The 15,131-nt window shown below is 39.4% G+C and overlaps 1 protein-coding gene across 9 annotated transcripts in view; it reads left to right on the top strand.

The window, feature by feature from the left end:
• LOC119912977 (collagen alpha-1(XXV) chain) overlaps window positions 1–15,131 on the top strand; it is a 152,043-nt gene that overhangs the window by 118,372 nt on the left and 18,540 nt on the right. For 7 of the 9 annotated variants that reach the window (XM_038732275.1, XM_038732267.1, XM_038732272.1 and 4 more), the window contains exons 12-18: window positions 1,001–1,045; window positions 1,618–1,644; window positions 4,231–4,275; window positions 9,699–9,731; window positions 10,500–10,535; window positions 12,546–12,590; window positions 13,949–14,011. In XM_038732275.1, coding sequence (XP_038588203.1) covers window positions 1,001–1,045; window positions 1,618–1,644; window positions 4,231–4,275; window positions 9,699–9,731; window positions 10,500–10,535; window positions 12,546–12,590; window positions 13,949–14,011 — 294 coding nt within the window. The remainder of the gene's footprint in view (window positions 1–1,000; window positions 1,046–1,617; window positions 1,645–4,230; window positions 4,276–9,698; window positions 9,732–10,499; window positions 10,536–12,545; window positions 12,591–13,948; window positions 14,012–15,131) is intronic. The other 2 variants (XM_038732274.1, XM_038732273.1) reach the window with 2 other exon arrangements.

Genomic DNA, 15,131 nt, shown 5'->3' on the forward strand with positions numbered 1-15,131 from the left:
TGATCACTAATGCAAACCTTATCAGCCACCCACTTTAGGAGTTTTTAATCAGACTCCATCATCATTATGGTAATATATCATCATCATTATGTCAATGACTCCCATATGTGAGCTGATAGACGATACACAATTCCAGCATTTATGAAGAGCTTCACTAGCGTCTACACTAGTGTGTAGCTGAGGGGCTACTCCCTATAGATGGATCATCCACACTGATATTCCCACAATACTTCTGGAAAGCAAAGCATTGTGTGGAAAAGGAAAACAATAAGAAAGTGAGAAAGAACATATATACGATGTTTCTTTACAATGTGACCAGCAGCACATTAATGTGTATTTTAACTTAAGTAATACATTTAATTTCAATACTGGCTATTGATCAGCGTTATCAGGTTAAAGTTGTGTCTCTGGGTTGAAGAGAAGCTGCTCCTCTTCTAAAAGGCCAATGATGCGGTGGCTTTGCAGAGGTCACGAGGTTAATTGTTTTTTGCAACAGATGGACTCAGATTGGTTTCTCAGTGAGCGCTGCAGACAACAGGGATTCAGACACGCACTGGACTGGCATTCATTAGATTGACATGGCTTTCTTAAATTGCCCATGTTCAGAACCACACCAGAGATAATTAAGCTTTGAATCAGATTGTTTATCTTCTCCACTTATAGAGAATAATAATTTGCGGTTTCAATATTAAATCTTTTTGAACTTTATTGGTATTGAATGGCTTTTATTCAGTTGTAGCTGTAAGGTAACATGTGCAGAGTCTATTCCTTATAATATAGTAAAATAAACTATTTATCCCATCTACTGCTCCGTTATCAGCTTTTTCAGAAAATGCACAACACCTGTGTAGTCACAACACAAACTTAACCTCTGTTAGGGTCAGAGGTTATCGCTCTCTAATGAGGAAATGTGAAGCTTTTTGTATCTCCTAACCTGAAATCACATTGCTGAAACAGCACACTGAATACAGCCTCTGTGTGTATGTTATGCTGTCCATAGGGGGATGTTGGCATCCCAGGATTGGACGGTATCCCCGGAGCCAAGGTGTGGTGCACACATATTCTGTGTGCTCTTATTCTTGTAAATTCATGGCAATCATATTTTTAGTTTTAGTGTTTGGAAGTCATGTAATATTTTTTGCATCCTTTCCCATCAAAGAAACATTATCTTCTTTTTAACGTTTGGACACTTATTTTGACCATATTTTTCATTATACATTTTTTTACTCTTCTTTAGAAAACACATATATTTGTCTTTTCATTCATCTTTGTTTGATATCATGGTCACATGATCTGTATTTGCCAATATATCAATAAGAGCATGTTACCTTCTTAGTAATAAATGTGATAGCGGTAGCTACAGGTTTTAATTAATTGAAATTGTGGTGAAAAACATTTGAAGTAGGATTTGGCCCTGTTAATCTTTCAGTAAGGACTCTCTGACACTCCGTGGTCTGTCTGGGGGAAAAAGCAGCCATAACACAAGAGAATTTTCATAATCTAACATGAACTTAACCCCAGATACAATCTGACCCTTAGTGGCTGCAATAAAACCCCAAATGAACCCAACTCCCCCTGAGCTTTTCTGTGTTTAATACTCTGCTTTTTTCCCAACAGGGTGAAATGGGAGAGCGAGGTGAAAAGGTAAAAGTGCTAATTTAGATCACTAGACATTATTGTTAGCGTCAGTCTTGATATCCCGCCATGTGTTGGAACAGCCGTCATGACGGCGGCTCTGCCTTTGCTTCACACAACTCACAGCTTGTCTTTTTCAAAGGTGACTCCCTTCTGAGATTTGGCCATCAGTGAGTCAGTGAGTCACAAAATTGAAGCCAGTTTCTCCAACTACAGGCCTCAGAGGAGACCGAAAAAGTGAACCCACACAATATTCTCAGTGAGGAAAAGCAGCCTTATTCTCTCCATTCCCTAATTCTAACGGTGCCCTTATTCATTGTTGTTGGACAGGAGCTGGTGTGAGGTGTGAACACTGACAGAATTGAGAGTGAGACAGGCTGGAGGGAGGTGATGACTCAGTGTTCTTCATCGACCACAAAGCTGGCCTTCAGGCAGTTGTTTTCAGTTGTTGTTCTGAGTTTTTCTGCAAATCAGAGACTCGCTCCCTCTCACTAAGACACCTGATTCACTGTAATAATGAGGCTGTGCGGCCAAATAGCCAATCTCTTAGCAACCACTGCTCGCAGCACCATGGGTGTCTTGTGGCGAATTAGCTGGACGCAAATGATCAAATGATGGCTCAATGGGAACTGCATTTAGAGGAGATTGCTTTGGCATGAGTTCAGGTCAGTCCAGGAAAGTTATAACTGAATGGTCTGACGAGGTAGATTGGTTTCTACATTTGTGTTGGTGAGAAGCTGCCTCTTATTCCTCTGCTTTTTTCCCATAGTGTTCACTGTAAAGCAGAGGATCCTAACCATTTTGACTTGTGATCCTTAAAAATGCCATGTCAGACGGGCTGAAGTAAAAATGCAAATATTAGAGAAAATAACTGTTAAAATATCTGGCAGAATATGTTTAATATCTTATTTCCAATCTTTTTAATCATGTTGATTCCCTTCCGATTTATCCTCCGACCCCCAGGCTGGGAATCACATCTTTATAATACTACAAGTTTTTATTTTAAGAGGAGCCAGATCTGTTAATGTAAACTGCTGTTTCTGGGTTTGTTCGATAACTAAACAGCCAACAGGCAAATTAGGGAAAAGGATGTTTTTTTAAACTTGCCTCTGTCTGATGCTAGTAGTCATTTTATCTTCTAACCGATAGATTCATAGATGGAAAAATTAAATGACAATGCATCTAAACAGATTAACGCTTGACGTCAAGCATATTGTCTGTTATAGTAAGCGCATTTTCTTGAAGTTTCTTTTTAATATTCTCCATAAGGACAAATCCTTTGAAAACCTTGGAATTGCTATTCATTGTATGATTCATAAGCTATTAGGCTATTGTTTGTTTAATATGTGGATTTATCAGAAGTAAAATGATGAGTTCCCTGCCAAAGACAGCACTGAAATTCACTCCAAAGTACTATGAGCTTTTATTTCGAGAGGAGCCAAATATGTTAACATAAATAGCTGTTTTTGGCTTTGGTTGCTAACTAAAGAGCCAGCAGGCAAATTTAAGAAAACAATGCCAACCTCAAGCAGATACAAACTGATTGTTTGAGAAGCAGAGTTCTGACATCATTAGGGTGTTATCCTCCACAAGGACACAACCCTTTATTTTAAGTCTTTGGATTTGCTATTCACCTTCAAATAAGGAACATACTGCATATACCATAATATCAGTGATATAAAATCAACTGGAATTATAGCAGTGCAATCATAAGTAATCAATCAAGAGGCTTATGTAGGCCCAGTGGTGCTTTGAGCTGAATGCTAACATGCTGATGTAAGCAGGTAGAATGCTAACCACTTTCACCATCTTAGTTTAGCGTCTAGCATACTAACATTTGCCAGTCAGCACTAAAAACAAAGTACAGCTGTGGCTGTCTGGCACTAGTTTTGCAGTTATTTGGCCATAAATGACAAATTGAAACGTTATTCAATTCATCATGAGGTGGACATGATTCTCGACATTGACGAATGTCAACCTCATGGTGGTAGAGAAAAGGTCACAGGATCAATAAGTAATTAGGATCAATTGTCTGGGAACTATGAATGTATGTACAAAGTTTCATGGCAATCCATCCAATAATTGTTGAGATATTTCCGTCTGGACCAAAGATGTAGAACAACTGGCCAATGGTCATTGCCACCCTAGCAGCTCTGACATTCAATATATTTCACACAGCTCAGATGGAAAAGTTGTGAATTTAGAAGTGAAGTTCTTTGCTCTTGATGCCAGATGTTTAGGACCTCCACAAAGCCCCACAGAGTGTATTACGTCACATGAAATCAGTCACATTTGAACCTTGCGTAATGACTCAGTTAGTGACCCAAGTGAATTTAACATGTCAATGCTTTGACTTTGCTACAATGTACTTTTACAATTTACCAAGTATCCAGTACGCTATTTTACAGGGCAGTCAATCACAGAAGTCCTATGTGTGTTATGTGTTATGTAAACGATCTCCCAATTATGTTTAAGATGTTTTTTTTTTTTTTTTTATCATTTTCAGCTTTATTATTTTTGTTCAGCACAGTCTTGCCATCAATAGACTGAATAGGATAAACCGAATATAATTGGCTCTGTGTGATTTCATCACAGGGTGATATGGGCGAAGATGGACCGAAAGGTGATATGGGAGAGAAGGTATGTAAATTCCACTCTACTTTTCGTTCTCTTTCTTTATGTCTTGGAACTTGCTCAGACAAACAGCAGCAGTCTGGCTGTGGCCGGAAAACATTAAACTTAATGTTAGCCATCTGAGAGGAGATCTGTGGAGAAGCAGCAGCAGCAGAAGTAGCTGGGGTCAAGTGCCATCAGCTGTAGTCAAGGTTGCACAACAGCAATCATCCTGGCACTTGATGCGCCGTTTGTGCTTAATGTGGACTTAATTGCTATGCTATGCTGATGCTACATTTTCTGGTTGGATGGCTCCTGCATTAATTTGGGACCATTTATCATCAAGACAGCTTGTCACTTCCAACAAACGGCAGAGTGGTGCACTGCTGGACAGATTGTTCAGAGCTAAACTAATAGATTCGTGTTTCTGTCCAAAAAGCTTTTGTTTTTCGGGGAAAAGTTTTTGGTATTGTGTTAGCACACTGACAAGCCTGTCCAGAGCCAGATTATGCCTCCTGTCCAGGACTTTTTACGTTGCCTTTGCTGTTACTATTTTGTTCGAGCAGCATTTATGAAAATAGGTCACAGCCTTAATTGTATTGGGTGACCTAATAACAAAATTTATGCCTCTTTACTCTTGTGAAGCATTTCAGAAACAAAACAATTAAAGGTTGGATTTTTGGATGATTCTTTAAATATGTCGACTCAGCTTTTCATCAGTCTGTGCAAAAAAAATGGCTCACATTTCTGGGAAAAGATAAAGATTCTTCCCAGTGTTGCCAAAAAATGGTGAGACAGTTGCTAAGAAGAGACAGCAGACACAAAATACTGTGATTTTGTTTATACGCTGGAGATGCTGCTTTTCTGCTAGAAATACTGTGCTCGGTATTAAAACAAAATATAACGAATTGACCAGCATCGGAGTAGAAGCAGTGTACTCAAAATGTCACTGCCAATTTATTGCTGTTCAGCAGAGAACAACTTTGATAACTTCTCACTTTATGGGTACTCTGGTTTTGAAAAGACTGTCGAACACGGTTGCCAAGAAAGACACCGTTCGGGGGAAACAGATGCAGGATATCATCTGTGGAAAATAAGTGAACAAAAAGGAAAGTGGAGGGCGATAAAACTTTGCAGCTCGAGCAACACTTTGATCTGGTCAACACTTTAATGCAGGAAAAGTGGAGAAAAAAACGCATATTGGCTGCAGGAGTAAAAAAGAAAAAGTGGAAGTGGGAATTCAGACTTCAGTAGCCAGTCACCTGTCATTCATTCTCTAAGAGCATACGCATTTATTTCATAATAAAAAGAGACAGAAAGTAGTTTAAAGACCTGGAAATAGGGAGGATTATTTCATTAGTATGGATAGGATTAGCTCATCTTTTTTTAACATAGTGCACATATGGTGGGGATAATTGTTTTTCAATCAAGATTTAACATCCAGATGAGTTTAACATATGTCACACACCAAGGATAGATCGATTTTTCAGTGCAAGTGAAGAAAAATGTCTTAGGCATGTTCATATACATACACAGGATCAGCTAAGGGAAAAAAACTCCATATCATTCCACAAACTGAGCCCCCTGTCATCGGAGTTGTACGTCTGATCAATTGCCCTCCCTGTTATTATTGTTTCACTGGTGGAAGAGGAAACCAGAAAGAGTAAAGGAGACAGAATAAGGAGAGCATCTTTAGTCTTCCAGTGCTGGAGATGCCAAAGTTAACAATACACAGCACACACTGCGGGGAAAATGTGGTAACGCAGGGTGAGAGGTGAGGCAGCGAAAGCTTCGGTATGGTGAGCAGAGAGACCTCAGGGAGTGCAGAGGGGGGAGAGAAGTGTACAGAAATGGTAGGGCAAGCAGTCAGACCAGCCATTGCCTGATACAAAGGGAGATTGTTTTGACAGCGGGGGATCTGCAGAGTGTGAAAGAGACTAAATGACAGGACGCACACATGCAAAATCTCTTCCCCTCACACCCTAAAAGACACAATCTGATACTCTCCGGATCAGGAATGATAAAAATATGAAGTGTTATGCCTCAGATGAGAGAGCACCTACAGTGCGACATTGTTCCTTAATTTGATGTTCTGTGGTAAAACAGTATAAAAGTCCTCTCACGAGTAAAAGTCCTGATTTCAAAATGTTATTAGATACTATATACATTTAGCAAAATATCTAAAGAATCAAATGTAAAAGTAATCATTATGCATTATATTATTGTAGTATTGTTATTGTTATATATCATTTGATAAATTGCAAAATTGTTTAAAGGAGTAATTCGACATTGTTTAGAAATAAGCTTATTTGCTTTCTGGCTGAGAGTTAGATAAGAAGCTTGATAATGCTGTTGTGACTGTACAGTAAATAGAGCTACAGCGAGCAGCCAGTTAGCTTAGCTTAGCAAAAAGACTAGAAACAGGAAACCCTCTAGGTGAGCTCTGTCCAAAAGTAACAAAATTCACCATACCTGCACCTCTAAAGTTCATTCATTAAACAGTTATGTCTCATTTGTTTAATTTGTAATGCCGTTTTGCCATTTTACGGGTGGTTATGTGTTCAACTATTTCTTGGCCAGGACCAGTAACATCCTAAAGTCACCACAGGCCATGAAATGGTCCAGCATGTAACCTCCCGTAAAACAGCAAAAATTGTCATATTTTACACTGTAAAACTGTTTTTTGTATGTGTTGAACAAACTTTAGAGAGGCTTTAAGAATTTGCACTTGCATTTGTTTGCTTACATGTTGAATATCCCTAAATAAAATTAACTGCTCAAAGTAACACAGACCTAGACCAGGTGTTATAGGGCTCAACAACAAGGTTTTTAACCTATAATAATGCATCATATTTTCTAAGATAATCATATATTTTGGATGTACAGTACAGTATTTGAGTAAATGCACTTTGTTACTTTCCTCCGCTCTTCATATTATGCATTTACATAGCACATTGCCTGCGGTGTTGCTTTTATAAGCTATAATCATCAACTGTTTAGAGAAATGTTCCCAGCAGCCTCTGTGTGTCCATCTCTGGCCTCATTTAAAACAAATCATTACCACCGTTAAAAGCTTTAGTTCTAAACCATTTACTTCTGATGCATTCTGCCTAAGTATTTAACTAGCTTTGAAATTAACTGTGACTCTTCTTGTTGAAACAGTCGGACCTCAGAGATAGGAAAATTCTTTCATGGTTTTAAAAAAAAAAACTACCCAAGTAAACTCTTAAATTGGTTTTGGGAACTTCCAGGCTGTGAGCACTTGGCTCTGGCCGGTGTGGCACAGTGGTTGGTAAAATTTTTGAATCCGAAGATCCGTTCCAAGCTCTTGTGAACTGGCTGAGTTTCAACTGTTGGCAGAGACTTTCTACCCTGGGAGCCAATCATAATCTGTGTTGCCTCTCGTACATTCTAACTCGATAGTCGATATTCAGCTGAGGGCGCTGAATTTGGTCATCTTTACTAATGACTGTAATATGTAGTGGGAGTCATGATTTGAGGGCTGTGGTGACATTTAATGGTTACATATGTCACAGCTCTGCATCAGCTTCATTGCTCGCTGATGAATCCTCTCCATCTCATTCGCTCTCACTCGCTGGAAAATGGCCGATGATTTACCAAGTATACATTATGAGCTCTTCATGCTATTATCTTTAAATGCCAATATGCTACGACCATTCTGGGTGCCTATAATGAAGTGGAGCTGTGGTGACACGCTCCGTCCTGCTCTAGTCTGTGGTTAAATCACTGGCTGTAGCCTCACCATGGTAATTGGCCCAGTTGGGACGTTTTAGTACTCTGCGCCACACCTCAGCTCACCTCCCAACTTCACCACTTTTTCCATCTCATAATACACCATTTGGAATAGATTAAATTGTGAAAACTCTCACTTGCTTCTTGGGCTTGGTGTCACTTGTGTTAGGTCTGTCATGACAGGACACGTCAACAGGGAAGTGTTAATTGCTTGTGTAGCATCCTCTGGTACTTGTTTACACATGGGTCATGGTGGCTTTTTGATTAAAACTGTGTGAATTGTGCTATTTTTCACAATATTGCCTCCTGATGGTCTCATCGTGCTGAGATTAATAAGGGGAAAAAACGTAATTATGCTTACATATAGTCCATTGTTTTAGGCGTAGAATCCATTGCTTAAGATCTTTTGTAGGTTCTTTTTTTGTGTAAGATGTAACGATTAAGTACAGATGTGAGGCATTCTTACATATCCATCCCTGCCAGAAAACAACAGGTGTAAACCAGCTCTGACTTTGATGTTTGTTTTGTTGAAACAATTATTCAATCAAGATACAAAAAGTAAGACTAATGGGCCTCTGTATAAAGTTTCCTGTTTTATTATATTTTTTAGGTCAACCACAACATGACATCCATGTTGTTTCTGAAGTATGGGGCCAAAAACATTTTCATTCCATCATGTAAAATTATGCGAAAGCCTTTTTATTCGTCTTCTGTAATGTAATATGAGGAGCCTGTTTCCACGGCTGTAAACTGTAAGTCCATCCTCTTAGATCTGCTCTAACCTCAATAAAATATAGAATAAAATGCCCAAATAAAAATTGCCATGATAAGTTTTAAGAAAGGGATAGATGATCCCTTAGGTATGCAACAAAGCCCAGCTGTAAACAGCAACACAGTTTATTGTCTGCAAAAAAAGTGCAATTAAACATGCCTTGTGTGCTATGCATCGTAATGATTCCCATAAAAAGCTGAGGGCGAGAGGCATTCCTTCAGCAACTTCTGAGCGCAAGGCGTATGTGTAGTGAAACCACAGCAGAGCTACAGACCCTGTCTCCTTCTCCCCGTTCCCTTTTCCCACCAACCGCCCATAATTAAGCTTATTGGCCCCTTGTTTTATGAATGTTTTTACTGTACAACTGCAGTAGTAATGCAGTGCATAGGAAAGGGCCTGGGTTCTGGATGACTTTGCTGGAAAAGCTTCCTCCAGTTCAGTATACTACCTGAAAAGATGCAATGAAAAAAAGGTTTAAATCGTTGCCATTTATACAGTATATCTATCAGGCCCCTCACCTACTAAAAGTGTTGTGGATTTCTTTTATATAGTGTTGGATTTCCTGTCATCACCAGTATGCAGCTGCACTCTGACAGTTTAAAAACAATGAAATGATTGCCAGGACTTTAGTTTTATAAAATTCTCTCCCAAACTGTAGCGAGAGGATACATTCAGTCTGAACATTGCTTAGACACTCGTCTTCATAATAGGATTTTAGCCCCATTTTGTCCAGACAACTCAGCACATGCAGTGGTTGTGAAATTATGTTCTGCATTGTTCAGTAAAAATAGGCTTCTTTCATCTGTAATTGCACAGTAATGATCTTTCCTGTTGTGACCTTACAGAAAGCCCCAACCCTCTCTTGTAATAACCTTTCCATGTTGTAACTTTCTAATTTCTTGTTGTTTTTTTTTCCTTTTCTTAGGGAGATGCAGGCTCCTCGGCAGCAGGCATCAAGGTTAGAGCTACGTTAACGCTATAATTTTTTTTCAGTGTCTGTTTCTTGATCCTGATTAGGTCAGTTGCTTTGGCTGTTTGCAAGTTCAAACTTACCAAGTGGAGATTTATGTGCCACTAAATGAAAAAGGTTTGCACCTGACAAACACACTAGTTCTTACATAGAGATTATATTTACACAGTAACGTTCAGGTGTCTGCTAACCTAGCTAACTGAACCAAATCCATGTTAGCTTGCATCAATTTAAAGTGAAGAGTGAAGCTGATGATACATGGAGCAACTTTTAGAGCAATGGTGCTGGGCAATGTTGCCGTCATTGGAAATGAGCAAAGATTACTACCGTAATATCCTTCCCCCACCCGCCCCGCCCGCCGCTATCCGTTCAAAACACAGTCAGACTTGCCACCAGCAAAATCATCAATTGCCATCAGCTTAAGTGTAATATGATCCACACATCTGATCAGAATTTTGTTTTAAATGCTGTTTAATAATAAACTTTTGGGAAATTACATCTCCAAAAATATTCTTTATATATTTATATACCTCATATTAGAAAAAATATGCTAATAACTTTTGGCTAACTTACCACAAAACGTCAGTTAGGTTAAGCTTGTATAAGTTAGCGTAATCATCAATTGAAACTAGCTAATAGTTTTAAGAACTTACCTAGGACGTAATGCACAATCTTAGTAATTGGTTTATGAATAGTTGGTGCAACCCAATCCGGAAATGAAGTAGGTGAAAAGAATACTTTTTGCATGTCTTTCAGGGTGAACCTGGAGAGCCTGGACGAAGTGGACATAAGGTAATAACTGCACTTTGCTACACATTGCTCTTTAATAGACAGTAGATAGATAGTTACAAATAATAAATACAAATAGATAGTAGTGTTGGTAGTGTAGTTTTATTCATATGGACTAACCGTAGTTATAATATAATATATTCATATATTAAATATATATAGTGTTTCTTAATGTTAATAATAGTTTTGGTGTTGATAGGTGAAACTGGGAATAAAATATGCAGTAAATGAAAATGATCAAAATTTGAGTAGATGGATGAACATATTTATTTTTCATCACTCTGAAACAGTGAATTGTAAATGGTGAATCTCTAGGCTGTTTTGCAAGAAAAAATTGTTCAAGTTTGGATAAGAGCCGTCCACCTCAGTTGAACCTCACTGTTTAAAGTGTAATAAGGATGGTTGTACACTGGGGGGGGGATGGGGAGAACCTGACACTTCAACTTAAACTTCGGTACATCACAGTGCTCCTACTCATTTTCCATTTACTTTGGCTTTATACCTGTTTTGAGCCAGTATAAGGTCCCAGGTATCATACTAACACCTCTCGATCTTTTGGGTGATTTTGCTCCATTTTATTGTGCCCTGTATTTGTCAGAAACCAACAGGTCATCCCATTATTTTGCTTGGTATCAGTCCAACCGCTCAAGTTGTTTGTTGTTTGAGCAGTGTTTGTTAGTGCGACCTCTCTCTCCCAGCCAGTTTTTATTCTAGCGTTTGACACACTTTCCAAGCCAACAAACAAAATCGGAAGAATACTGTTAATAGAAACAGTGGCTGATGAGAAACTAATAAAACAAGCATGCAGCAGAAGAGGAGCTATTTTCCTGCAAAAAAAGCCATTACTTGTCCCTTGACCAGACTGCTGCCAAGATTGCACCAGCGTCCCATGTAATTACACTTTTTAATCCCAAGTGCTGCACCCCATTGATTTACCCTCTCTTTTATCTGTTTGGACAAACTGGTTCCAGACAGACAGAAGGGCTTTTAGCACGTGTCTTTTTTTTCTGCTGTGCTGCAAAGAAAATACTCGTGGCCTAACTAATTTTTTGACTGCTTTATCTTATCTCTCATTTTACAGCCGTTCTGCTTGTGCTGACACACTTACAAATTGTATTTTTCATTCCCGAGGTTGAGTTGTTGTTGCCCATTAAATATTACCATTGGATGGCAATGGAGTGTTGGTGAAGCAGTAGTCCACAAGAAAGACTTTTATTCATTAGTTTTTACAATGCGTTCATTAGCCACAATGGAAATTTACAGCCCCCTCTCAGATCCCCTGAGTGCCATTACAGTTGATCTTTCTCATGCGGCTATAATAATTTCTTTTCATATGCCATAAATACAATGGTCTTAATAGAGCGTTTAATTATCCATAGTCAGAAACTTTGTTTTGAAAGTCTTGCGGAGGCGTCACAAGGGACTTGACCTCTGATTTTTCCACAGTTGAATCAAATGAGCGTTACTCAAACTTGTAGGCCTAATGGGAGTCTGGAGTTCTCAACTTGACAATGACCTGACCTTGGTAATGGAGAAATAGGCCAACTCTCGACTTCCAGCCCTGCCAAAATCTAACGACCTTGAAGCCACGGCAGCTCTCTCAAGCAGCTTTTGCTACTTTAATCCAAAGTATCTGACAGTTTTTCCTACCAGAAACCAGAACTTTTCACACCTGCCCAAACCAATAATATCGTAAAAAGAAAACTCCTTTGCAATTTGTGAAGGGTTGAGTGTTATAACAAGCACTAATCACGCTGTCAAGCCATGGCTGCATGAGTTGGTTTGAAATTGCATGTGCAGTACCTTCTAGTGCTTACCACAAGCAAATGACAGTCAACATACAGTTATGGACAGCAGACCGCAACAAGCAACTTTTCAGAATTAGCTTGATAGCCAGTGAAAACACAATAGAATATAAAGTGTAGAACAAATAGAACCCCAGATAGCCTACAAATGAGGCTTGACTCAGCTTAGCTTGGCTTGGCTGTAACATGTCACACTCTTCCTGTGTAGGGAGAGCCAGGACTTCCAGGGCTGCCTGGACTCCCAGGGATAAAGGTAAATGCTTCGCTGTTTTTATCCCCAGTCATTCCCCCCAGTGTTGTCCCTGTCCATGCTCTTCAGCCCGTATGTCTGTAGCCGAGTACAGAGGAAAACTCAGCTTTTGACCTATCGACATGCCTCGTGTGCGACACATTAAGGTCTCATAATCTTGCTTTTCCTACTGTGTGGGATTTGTACGTAGTTCCATCAGGCTTGAGTGGCAGAGGCACAGGAACATTCAGTGCAATGAAAAAGCAAGGAGCTCAGGCAAACTGACAAGGCCAAATAGTCGATGCTTTTGATCTGAGCATGCCAGAAGTCAGCAGGAAAACTGTCTCATTAGGGCTTGTGAATAGTGCAGAAGTCTATGAATTAATGTTTGGAACACTGCATCCCTGGCAACAACATCAGTCTACTTCCTGGAAGTGGCATCAAGAAACTTGGTGCAAAATGTGTCAAAACTACTGCTTGTTAAGAAGAGGAAGTTTGATTTCAAAACAGGCTTTTATTGTTTTTAATTAAGGTGCTTGCTTTTTTTACTTTAAAAAACAAACAGCAGATGGTGAACTTCAGGCACAAAAGACATATAATAATTCACTGCCATCTTATGCTTGAAGAATAGCAACCTCCTTAATGTATATCCAGCTCATTAGCTTGAGATATAGCATGTGAATGCAAGGAATGCTCACACGGGCATGATGAGATGACGCTTGTTGCCGCTTTGGTTTTTGTTTTTCTCTTTTTGTGTGCTTGTAATGTGCTGGTCTTGTAAAAAAAAGCCCTTTCATTGTACATTTTATATACTCCTGTTTTTACTTAAGAGGCCTGAATGCTTGATGGATTGTAACAATAGTTTGCTAACGCTGCACTCGCTCGACTTGCACTTCTGTTCTGCTCTGCATTCTTGGCTGTTTACCCAATCACAGTTTAAAAGTTTGAGGAGCAAGTGTCCATTACCTCTCCAAGGGCTTCCACGGGGCCTAAGCTACTCTAGGTGGGTTGCATATGGTAAAGTAATTATTCCAATTAAGTGATTTCAGAATCAGATGTAATGTAAATCAAGTCGAGCATCACACCTCGTATTGGAAGCTCACTCCTCATAAGTGAAAGTGCAAATGCAGAAATGTTAAAGCTTCTTCAGAGACTCTGGTTTTTGCACGCAGGAGTGCCATGATGAGTTTCTAACAAGGTCAGTCCAGGGGAGAAATTAACAAGCCACTGATAAATTGTGTCCCTGAGTGTGTGTGTTTGTGTGCATGCCTGTCGTTTTGAATATGTCTGGCCATGCATCTATGTGTTTAGCAGTGGGTGGAGGTGGCGCTACACCAGATATGCCCTGTGGAAGAATAAGTAACATTTGCGGATTTTTTCAGGGTGAGCCTGGATTCCTCGGTCCCCAGGGAGAGCCAGGGCTTCCAGGACTCCCGGGAACTAAGGTGGGAGACTTTAGCTCTCAGCTACGGTTTCTACAGTAATCTTTTTGTTTGTCACAATATTACAGGTATGTTCTGCTCAGAGTGACACAATCTATTTCATACCAGTCACAATGAGTCATTTAACACATTCTGTCAGTGTGCTCGTCAGTGAAATCAGTTATTCCTCCAGGTTTATAGTCTCATTACCCATTATTATCTCTTTACAGGAGTCATTAAGCTTATGTTTCTTTAAAATCATGTCACTTGGAATTAGTCAGAATGAGCAAATCCTCACTGCTTTGAGCCGTGACATTATCACACCGTGGAGCCAGAAGTGATAATCCAGATGCTAGAATTAACGCTCCTATTGTCCTTTTGCATCCGGCTGTTGCAGTGCATTCATAACCAAGATTTATTAGTCTTGTGTTGTCCTCTGGTATATCTCTGTTTGCTTAATGAAATGTCAGGGTGTAGCTGAAAAGAAGGATCATTGCAGACAATATTGTATGTGATGGTTTTTCCTTGTGTTCAGGTCAGCTCACAGGTTTGAGACAGCTGGGGTTTTACCAAATGTTTCAGAGGGGTACTGCTGAAGTCTTTTTAAAAAATTGAACTGAAGAGTCAGTAGGTCTGTTTTGAAGTCTGTGCAATTACATTATCATTAGCAAGCAGTTATTTGAATAGAAAAAAAAGCCTAATTTACTCAACACTGCTGAGTAATGCTTGTGTCCCACTTGGTTTAAGCATCAGCAATAAGTAATGGAGAGTGTGGACTAAGTTATACCACATCACCCTCTATTGGCTGTCTGAAGTCACTTCGCTATAAGAGAAAACTATACAACAAAGTATTTGCATTTTTCTTTAAATATTCAACTTAAGTACAATGAAGGCTGGATGTAGACGTACGTTTTAGGGTTTTCTTGAAAATAACATTTCACCTTGACAAGGGTCACGATCTACCAGCAGGCAGCATAAATACCTTGAATTCACCATGTAAATCTGTCGAGTAAGCAAACTCACGAGAGGGGCGGGGAGCTCTTACAGTAGATTCCTTGGGCATGTCAGTACTACATAACATTGAGGAAACTGAAGTTTATGTACAGAAGGTGCATCACAGCTCTTCTGCTGACAATGTTGCTGG

This window comes from Micropterus salmoides, unplaced genomic scaffold (genome assembly GCF_014851395.1).
Source record: "Micropterus salmoides isolate LMB-PRFRI ecotype aquatic unplaced genomic scaffold, ASM1485139v1 Ms_hic_scaffold_2, whole genome shotgun sequence".
Taxonomy (NCBI): domain Eukaryota; kingdom Metazoa; phylum Chordata; class Actinopteri; order Centrarchiformes; family Centrarchidae; genus Micropterus; species Micropterus salmoides.